The 10,165-nt window shown below is 50.7% G+C and overlaps 1 protein-coding gene across 1 annotated transcript; it reads right to left on the reverse strand.

Annotated features, from left to right (window-relative positions):
* Positions 1-3,974: 3,974 nt before the first annotated feature.
* On the reverse strand, positions 3,975-6,683 carry HPS6 (HPS6 biogenesis of lysosomal organelles complex 2 subunit 3). The gene has a single exon (XM_030335181.1). The coding sequence runs from the start codon at positions 6,524-6,526 to the stop codon at positions 4,118-4,120; it is 2,409 nt and encodes an 802-aa protein (XP_030191041.1). The 5' UTR covers positions 6,527-6,683; the 3' UTR covers positions 3,975-4,117.
* Between the last annotated feature and the right edge of the window lie 3,482 nt (positions 6,684-10,165).

The following is a 10,165-nucleotide window of genomic DNA, read 5'->3' on the forward strand; positions in this document are numbered from 1 at the left end:
TGGACAAGCAAGGTTAGATTTGAGGAGACAGGGACACCACCTTGAAACCCACTGTTTTTTTTTTTTTTTTTTTTTTAAATTTTAAGTTTATTTATTTATTTTGAGAGAGAGAGAGGTGGAGAGAGAGGGAAAGGTAGAATCCCAAGCAAGCTCCACGCTGTCAGTGCAGAGCCCAACAACTCAGGGCTTGAACTCACCAATAGTAAGATTGTGACCTAAGCTGAAACCAAGAGTTGGATGCCTAACCAAGTGAGCCACCCAAGTGCCCCTGGAACCCACTGTTAACAGTCTCAGTGACAGGTGGCCAGGACCAGGCCTAGGGCTAGACTAGTATATGGGAGGAAAGCTGGAGTGGTTTGGACACTGGCTCACCCTAGACATGAGGTCCAATTTCCTACAGGTCACATGGAGAAGGAGGGGTGGGGCTCTGGTCTCTGGCTTTTGTTGGCTGGAGAAGACGACGGTCGCTCTAGTCCTGTGGTCCGTCATTGGTGGCATAGAACCTGTAGTCTGTGTTCAAACAGTGGATCCCCTGGTGAGGGAGGGGAGGTATGGGGCTGGGGCTGGGAATATGGGTAGGCAGTAGGGAGATGAACAAGGGATTGGTCCCCATACATAAACAGATAGAGGAGCCTGAGGCTTTGCTTTCTTTCCTTTGCCCAGACTGCATTCTGGTCTTGCCTACCTTTACCTTCACCTTCAATCTTTCTAGGGGCTACTGCCAAGTGAATGTCAGAGATCTCCAAAGGTGAGGCATCCCTGTGGAAATGCTCCTACCCTTGGTTTAGGGTCCTATCCCTCACCTACCCAGGGACCTCAGGCCCTCCTGCCTCCTCCTGTCTAGGGGCTATGGACCTGGGACCTTGTCCACTGCTCAAAACCTTTAGCCCTAGAACTACCCTCTTTACCTAGATGCCCAAGATCAAAGACTTCACTCTTAGATCTCCCATTTCCCCAGGTCCCAACATCCTGTTCAGGGATCTTCTCTATCTCTGGCCCTAGAACACTCCCTACCCACCAAAGACCTCAGACTTGGGATCTCCATGTACCTATTCAGAGTCCTCTTACTCAGGAAGACCACACTGGGTCGTCTCTCTGATGACCTTCTCACACACTCCACCAGAACCCACACGATGATATCTACATCCCTAAGCTATTCTCCAAAGTCCTGACACATGGTTTGGGATCACTTGCCCCTCCTACACTGGAGGTAGGGCATAAACAAAGACAACAGCAAATAAGTGCCCAGTCTGTAAGAGCAGGTGAAATTTTCCATCTAAGCCTACTTTTCCCCTAGGAGTTTCCAGGCTGGGTAGTTCCCTACCTGAAGGCTCTTCTTGTGGGTGGCCCTGAGGAACTTCCTTGAGTCATACAACTCCAATGAAAAATCTGGTCCCCTTTTTCTGTCCATACCCCCAGGGGCCTACTAAGTATAATTCCTTCTCCTCTGAGCATGGATACCCAAGCCAAATCTTAAGCTGAGAAGAAACAACCATGAGTCAGCAGGATTGTGAATACAAAACAGATTCCCGCTTTTGTCCATTTCCAGCTTCTCTCTGGGGATCCAGAATGGGTCCAGCTTCAAAACGTAGAAGAGGAGGAGGAGCCCCTCCCAAGCAGGAAGGGGCTGAAGTAGAGGCCAAGGATGACCAGTCCCCAGTTCTGGGCCTCTGGGAAGAGCAGTGGCTTAAGGGCCAGTAGCTTGAGTCCTGATATTGGTAGACAACCTTGCTTGAGGGTTAGGACAAAGGCCATCCAAGTCCTTGGATGAGGCAAAGGTATTATTCCTAGGCTTTAATGAGGCTGAGGAGCCATCTCAGGACTTGGCCATGCAGATGCGTCACCTCAGGACCTCCATGAAGCTGAAGAGTATCAGTAGCCCTGGATAAGCCTGAGGGGCTGACCCCTTCCCAGAGAGACTGGGGAACCGTCCTTAATCCCATATGAGCCTAAGAGCAGAATCTAAGCTGTAGGTCTCAGCTGAGGACAAAGCTGATGGCAGTCCTTACCTTGGTCCCAAGCCTTGGACAAGGGATGGCTGGGGGCCCAGGAATGATGTTGAGTAAGCACCCAGCACCCAGGGGCCTACCCTAAGCCCAGAACCAGGCTGAGGGGTCACTTGGGTTCAAGTGGGGTTGGGGCAAAGACCTCTAGGGCGGTGGTCTTACTGACTAAATCCAGATAACAGATATCTGTGCTGGAGATGCTCTTGTTTCTCTGCTTAGGGAGTCAGCACCAATGTGGGGCCCTCCAAGCAACCCCACTTCAATGCCTCTTGTTACTAGGCCAAAGGGCTCTGCAGGTAACTCTGTTGTCTGTGGCAAATCTTCCTCCCAACCAGGGGCTGCTCCAGGAATCCTGGGGGAGACAGGCATGGGCCCAGAGCCCATCACAGTTCCTACTTGGTTTCAGAAATCTTGGGGAAAGAAAGGGCACAGTTCTGCAGATCCCCGTCCTCACAACAGGTGAGACAGCTAGCATTGAGCCAAAAATGAGAAGTGCATTCAAGCCCAAGCAAGTAGCAGCTACTGGATTGTATGGTGAGGTGATTCAAGTCTTAGAGTTGCTACTTTCTAGTTGACTGACCTTGGTCAAGTAATCTTTCTAAACCTTTATTTCTTCACTTGTAAAATGGGGTTACTATTAGTACTTTTCTGATGAGGTTATTAGAAGCATTAAATGAGGGACTTTTAAAATGTTTATCTATGTTGAGAGAGAGAGTGAAAGAGGGAGAAAGAAAGTGAGCAGGGGAGGGGCAGAGAGAGGGAGAGAGAGAATCCCAAGCAGGCTTCATGCTGTCAGTGCAGAGCCTGACCTGGGGCTCGATATCAGGAATTGTGAGACTATGACCTGGACTAAAATCAAGAGTCAGATGCTCAACTGACTGAGCCACCCAGATGCCCCAAATGAGGGACTTTTTAAAGACCAATAGAGTGCCTGGCATATATTAAGTACTCATAAATGTTAATTACTTCCATTAATGGAAGTGACCAGTTTAGCCAACAAATTCAAATTCAACCACTCCCTCCATTACCCACAGCTCTCAGATATTCAAAAACATACAAACTGTGTGTATATTTCTAGAGTGCTTTCCAACACCAACAACAAATTCTCTGTGGACTCCAATTGGGTGTCCTACATGTCAATTCAATTCTGACACTAACTACCTGGAGTTAGCACAGAACCCACAGATTAAGGGCTTAGTCCCATAAGACTGCCCCCACTTCAAATGCCAGTTGCAAGTCACTGGTACTTTCCATGCTATAAATTGGTTTGACAATTTGCTACAATGGCTCACAGAATTCAGGGCAATACTTTAATTACGTTTACTAGTTTATTACAAAGGATACAACTCAGGGGTGCCTGGATGGCTGAGTTGGTTAAGCATCTGACTTTGGCTCAGGACACGATCTCACGTTTCGTGAGTTCAAGCCCCATGTCCGGCTCTGTGCTAACAGCTCAGAGCCTGGAGCCTGCTTTGGATTCTGTGTCTCCCTTTGTCTCTGCCCCTCCCCCACTCATGCTCTGTCTCTGCCTCTCAAAAATAAATAAACATAAAAAAAAAAGAATAAAACTCCTCAAAACGCAAAGGATATAACTTAGGAATAGCCAGATGGAAGAGATGCATAGGGCAAAGTACAGGGTGGGAGTATGTGTGTGTGCAGCTCCCAGGCCCTCTCTGAGTAAGTCACCCTCCCAGCACCTTAATGTGCTTTACCAAATTTCCTCATTCAGGATTTTTATGGATTTCAATCTCTAGCCCCACTCCCCTCCCAGGATGTTGGGGATGGGGCTGAAAGTGCCAACCCTCTCATCACTTGGGTCTTTCAGGTGACCAGTCCCATCCTTAGGCTGGGTATCCCCACCCTAAATTACCTCATTAGCATATGTGCAGGTGTGATCTAAAAAGGCTCCTTATGAATAACAAAAGACTCTGCTATCACTTAGGAAATTCCAAGGGTCTTAGACGCTTAGACAATATTTAATACATATATATATTATGTATATATTTTTTAATTGTTCCAGAAGAGAAGAGTATTATTGCACGCAGAACTCCCACCCTGGTCCCCGCCAACTCCTAGGCACCTTCCCGACTGCTGTGTCCTAGAAATAATTTTTAGCCTGTGTCAGTCACACAGAGGCCCTGTCCAGATGGTGCCCAGGCCTCCAAGACTGGGTGGTCTGATGTCTGGAGGGTAGTCATGGGTCCCCGAGGTGGGGTGGGGGGTGGAGTGCCCGGGTCGCATAGGATGTCCTCATACAGGCTTAGAACCGGGCCCAAGGGCCGTCCTTGAGCCCCAGTCTGCTCCAGCAGGGCTCTGAGCAACCCCACAGTGAGAGGGGGCTCTGTCCCAGGCTTAGGGAATGGGGTGGGGGGCTCCAACTCATCTGGGAGGTGTGTCCGTATTAGAAGCAGGAGCTCTGCTGGAGTTAGGTCTGGTGGGCATAGGCGGCGAAGGTGGGGGAGATAAGCATCAAGTCGGCGGTGCCGGGCAAATTCGGCTAACAGCAGTTTGAAGATCTCGCTTCGAAGCAGGGGGCTGGAGGGGCCAAGGGCCAGGCCTGCCTCCAGGGCCCGCTGCCACTGCTCCTTTTGCACCAGCTGGCCCACAGCTTGGAGCACAGCTTTGGGCCGCCCACTGCCCAAGAGCAGCTCCAGCTCCAGGGCCTCAGACCTGGTCTCCTCCTCACCCAGTACTGCCAGGGCTCGGCGATACAGGGGCAACCCTGGGCCCCCTGCTCCCCAGCCCGGCCCACCCTGCTGCTGTGCCAACTCCACAAAGGGTGGCAGCCATCGAGGCTCCAGCCGGCAGAGGCACTGGCACAGGAGTTCAAAGAGGGGCAGTATCCCATTGGGGGGTTCCTTTCCAGCTGAAGTACCCCCCAGTACCTTCTTCCACACATCAGGGGGAGCATGGGACCTCAGCCTGCCATTCCCATCTGGCTGGAGCTGCAGGGCCCTGAGGACTGCACCCCAGGCTGCTGTAGGAAGGGCTTGGAAAACAGTGTTGAGCTGGACCAGCTGGTCTCCCATCAACTCGGTCCTCAGCAAACGTGCCACTTCGTGCTCTGCCAGCTCAGTCCAGCCAGCCTCCTCATCATCCCCAGCAACCAGGTGGGCTTTGAGCTGATCTAAGGCCCGGTAATCTCGAAGCTCAGCCCTCAGTGTGGTCACTAGTGTAGATGGGGACACATGTCCCTGGAGAATGGAGGCCAGGGCCTGAGGCGCCCGGAATATGCTGTTGTGTTTCAGTTCCTCTGGGGTAAGCTGGGCACCCCGTAGGCTCCGCCGCTGGTAGTACTCGCAGGCCTCCTCAAACACCAGGTCTTCAGCTGAAGGCACTTCAAGGCCCCGTGGGGCTTCCCAGCCTACTCGAAACAAACCCAAGGCTGAAAGCAAACGAAGACCCCCTCGGGTCTCCAACTCTTCCTCATCCTCCATGCCAGGGGCTGGGGGTGCCAGTAAATGTACTCGGTCTGTACTTAGGACCTTTCTCTCCAGCAGCTGCCCGCTGCCCATGTCCAGCAGTTCCAACGTGGAGCCCAGCACACAGGCCAGAGTACCATGAAATGTTCCCAGTGCTGCAGACCCTGCCAGGCCTACAGGTGCCTCCTGCAGCGTGCCTACAGTCCGGGTACCACCATGGGTCTGCACCAGGCTCACAGTGCCCCTGAAGTCAAGCAATAGCAGGCCCTGGGGAGTTGGGGCCCAGGTATGTACAGTCAATGGCTTCATGGGGGACAGCAGCCCAGGAAGGCCTCGGAGCAGTGTCCGGAAGTCCCATGTGTCCCCTCGTACGGGATTCAGGCTCTTACAGTGGGAGAGGCCAAGACATGGGGCAACCACCATCACCTTGCCCTTGCCTGGGCTCCAAGTGAGCAGAATATGACCCACACCAGGCCAGGTGGTGGCAGTGGGCACCAGGAAGAGGTCCTTGCGGGAGGCCAGCAGCCCAAAAGAGGGGCAGTGGTGCAGCAAGACATGTGTGCGGCCCAGGTTGGTGCCGCCCTCTCCGTTGGGCTCCAGGGTTCGGAAGCACACGCAATGGCTGAAAGCAGCAGGCGGTCCCAGCTGGCCCTCCGCGCCAGCCTGACGCTCCTCGCACCACACCAGGCGGCCTCGGAGCACCGCTACGGCCACCACACAGGCTCCACCGGCTGGACACAGCTCGGTACTCCTCAGCAGCCTCCAGCCAGGCCCCACCCCGGCGCCCCACACCTCGGCTAGGCCACTCTCCCACACCAGGACCAGCGCCGGTCGCGCCGGCCAAGGCAGGAAGAAGGCGTCTAGCGGTGAGGGGTGGCCAGCGGGCCAGGCACGCTCCAGCTCCGCGTCGGAGCCACGCACCGCCACCAGCAGCTGTGGGCACGGCGCCCCCGGGGATCGGAGGAGCAGCAGGTGGCGGCCGTCTGGGCTGCAGCGGACTTTTACGGCTGGGTCCGCGGCCAGCAACTCCCGGAGCCGGGCCGCGCCGCTAAAGTGGCTGAGATCCGAAAGCTGGCGCAGAGTCCCCATACGCTTCATGGTGCCGCCGGTGCTGGAGCACGCCCGGGCCTGGCCGCCCCGTGGGGCGAGGCTCGGCGCTCGGTCCGGGTTCCCGGGGGAGACAGAGCCGGGCTGAGACTTCCGTCCCCCGTCGATGAGGTGGGCCGACGCCAGGCCTGAGAGGCGGCTCCACACCGCCCCACCAGGCTAGCTCATGGCTCCGCCCCGTTCACGCCCCGGCGGCGCGACCCCGCCTGCCAGGGGAGGAGCCACGGGAGTCTCGCGGGAGGGGGCGGGGGGGGGAATGAGGCTCCCGAGCACCCAAGGGTCTCAGTGCGTCCGTCCTTGTCAGCCCTACGCAAGCTCGTTGAGTCGGGATGTAGGCCCAATGCCCCAGGCCCCAAGAAGCCAAGAGCCTTACTCAGGAATCTCCCAGTCTGAGCCCTGAAGTGAACATGTCATACTCCCAAGGCTTTTCTTCCCCCCCCAAGCCTCTCTCTCACCCCAACTCCTTAATTCAGTTAGTCATGAAATTTTTATTGAGCACCTACTAAGTGCCCAGCTGACTAGATAGCCTTGAACCAAACAAAACTCCAACCTCACGGAATTGACAATCTAGTGGAAAATAATAACAGTTTAATACTTCTATGGCACTTGCTGTGTAACTCCCCCACCAACCCCCACCCAGCAACAAGCCCCTAGCACAGATACGGAAAATGAAGCACAGAGAGATTAAGGAAACTGACCAAGCTCTCACAGCTATTCACTGGGTGGAGGTAAAGGTGGGATTTCAACCACAAGCAATCTGAATCCTGAGTCCTTGCACCATACCTCTTTACTATATCAACAATTTATCACCCAAACTAAGAATTTGCTAAAAATCAAAATTAAAATATACTTAAAAAAATTTTTTTAATGTTTAATTTTGAGAGAGAGACCGAGCATAAGCAGGGAGGGGCAGAGAGAGAGGGAGACACAGAATCCCAAGCAGGCTCCAGGCTCTGAGCTGTCAGCACAGAGTCGTAGGCGGGGCTCCACCTCACAAACCAGGTCATGAGATCATGACCTGAAGTTGGTCCCTTAATTGACCGAGCCACCCAGACGCCCCAAAACATACTTTAGAGGCACCGAGTGTATGTAATTTCTCTAGCAACACCTACACATTGATATGCAGGGGTCCTTTCCACCCCTGACTGCCTTCTCAGATGATGTGGTATTCCCCCTCCCTCCAAGTCCAGTCCCTCCTCATGAGTCTGCTTCTCCCTCCTTCCCCCAACAACTTCAGTGAGAATTTGCATCAGCCTCATTCTGTCCTCTTGCTCTCAGCATAGAAACACTCTCCAGTCTGCCCTGTCTTAGAACTCACTCTTTCATCCTCGTCTCCCCACTACCACTACCACAGTGGCTTCCTCTCCTTTTCCCTTCAATCAAGTTTCTTGCAAAGATCCTCTAGCATTTGCTGCCTCCACTCTCTCTCCTTCTATTCATTCCTCAAACCACTACTTATCTGAAGTAGATTTTCCTGATGTCTTCAAGGATATTTTTATTTCCTTTTCTAAGAAGCTTGACAACCTCCTTGATAGTCCCTCCTGTGATTTCCATGGCATCTTTCTCCTGTTATTTTCCTCTTTTTTAGATAGTACTTGGTTCATCAATAAATGTTGGTATTTAAACTCTATTATGGGCCTGATCTCTCTCTCTCTCTTTTTTCTCTCTCATTCTTTTTTTTTGTTGTCCTCTTCTTAGCCCATTCCTTTCTCATGGTTTGAACAATTACTACTAAGTTAATGGCTCAAAAATATTTATCTACAGTAGATATGTCTGCTGAGCTCCAGTAAAGGGTACCCACATGTCTACTAAATATCTCTGGTTGAATGTCTCACGGCATTTCAATCTCAACATGTCCTAAACATCACCTTCCTCCCCAATTTGTCCTCCTCCATTTGTTTCTAGTTGTCACAGGATTTATTTCATCTTTGTATCCTCACTTTTAGACATGAGCCTGGCACAGAGAAAGACTTCAATAGATGTTTGGTGAAGGAATGAATAAGCTTGAGTGGCCACATGTCTGTGTGTGTGATATCACTGAGGAAACTTTTGGCTAAGAGTTACAGAATAGTTACAGAAATAGGCCCTCTTAAGAAAAGTGAAATTTATTCGAACATAAGGGAGGAGAAGGCTTGGAAAATGAGCAGGAAGCAAGATACTCTTTGAAGGCCGAGAAATAGGAAGCACGACTGTTTTTCAGCAGGAATCATCTGGCCAGGGTATACTTGTTATGAATAAATTTTGACCATCCCTTCATTTTTGCATCTTTTGGCCAAGAGTCAAAACCTTGGAGGCTGCACCTAGTGGTCAAAGTCAGGTCATATGAACTCACTTACTTTGGCTGCTCAAGGTCTGGTTTTCTACCAAGAATATACCCAAAGGAAGAGGCCCTCAGAATATGAGAGGAAGGGTTCAAGGCTGGATAATCAAAACAATATGACATAGGCCTTTTACTATCCCTGTTTTTCAGATAGGAAACAAAGGTTTATTTATTTATTTAAGTATATTTATTTTTAGTAATTGCTACACTCAATGTAGGGTTTGAACTCACCACCCAAGATCAAGAGTCTCATGCTCTTCCGACTGAGCCAGCCAGGCACCCTGTAACTAAGGTTTAAAGAGCTCAAGTAATTGTCCAAAGACATACAGCAAATAGGTAGCAGTTTTAGGATTCATTCTCACAGTATTCCAGAGGTTGTGCTCTTACCTACTCAGTGTATGGCCTTCTAAACTTAACCCTTGTCTGAATCTGTATTTAATTAACTTCTTTGACATAGGCATGGACAGTGTGTTATGTTGCTTCACCTTTATACCCTCTCCTCTAAGACTTGGCCCCATCTTCACCTTCCCCCAGGAAGCCTCCAGAGATTGACATGGAATTTTCCCTTCTCTGCATTTTCAGGGCATTTACAACTTGAGCCTTCCTAAGGCTGCCCTTGATAACTCACTGTCTGATTATTTATTTATTTATTTATTTACTTATTTATTTATTTAAAATGCTTATTTTTGAGAGAGCACAAGCAGGAGAGGGGCAGAGAAAGAGGGAGAGAGAGAGAGAGAGAATCCCAAGCAGGTTCTGTGTTATCAGCAGGCAGCCCAAAGCAAGGCTTGATCCTGGGAACCTTGAGATCATGACCTGAGCTGAAAGGAAGAGTCAGATGCTTAACCCACTGAGCCACCCAGGTGCCCCAGCAGCTATCTTTTTTTAAATTTTCCATTTTGTACAGAGAAAATTGAGACTCAGAGGAGTTACTTGCCCAGTTAACCCATGTTACTTTGAACACACTAGGCACAAAATACTGTTTGTTGAATGGATTTGTTTCCAATTTTTCATTTACAAACTTGCCATAACCATCTTGGAACATATATCTTTATTCCTATAAATGGAATTGCCGAGTTCAGAGTCCGCTGTATTTAAAAAGTATGTATGTATATTTCTCCCATATTTGAAAATCTGCTATTGCAGCTTGTATCCAGTAGACTCTCAATAGATGTTTCTTTGGCTAATTTATTTCTCGCGGTGCATTTCGGGAGTTGTAGTCTTTGCGATGATTGCTGGGAACCATGGTCTGAGCCAGGCTCAGGAAACGGGCGTGGACGTACCTATCACACAGCGGGCTTTAGGACCCG

Source organism: Lynx canadensis, chromosome D2 (assembly GCF_007474595.2).
Source record: "Lynx canadensis isolate LIC74 chromosome D2, mLynCan4.pri.v2, whole genome shotgun sequence".
Taxonomy (NCBI): domain Eukaryota; kingdom Metazoa; phylum Chordata; class Mammalia; order Carnivora; family Felidae; genus Lynx; species Lynx canadensis.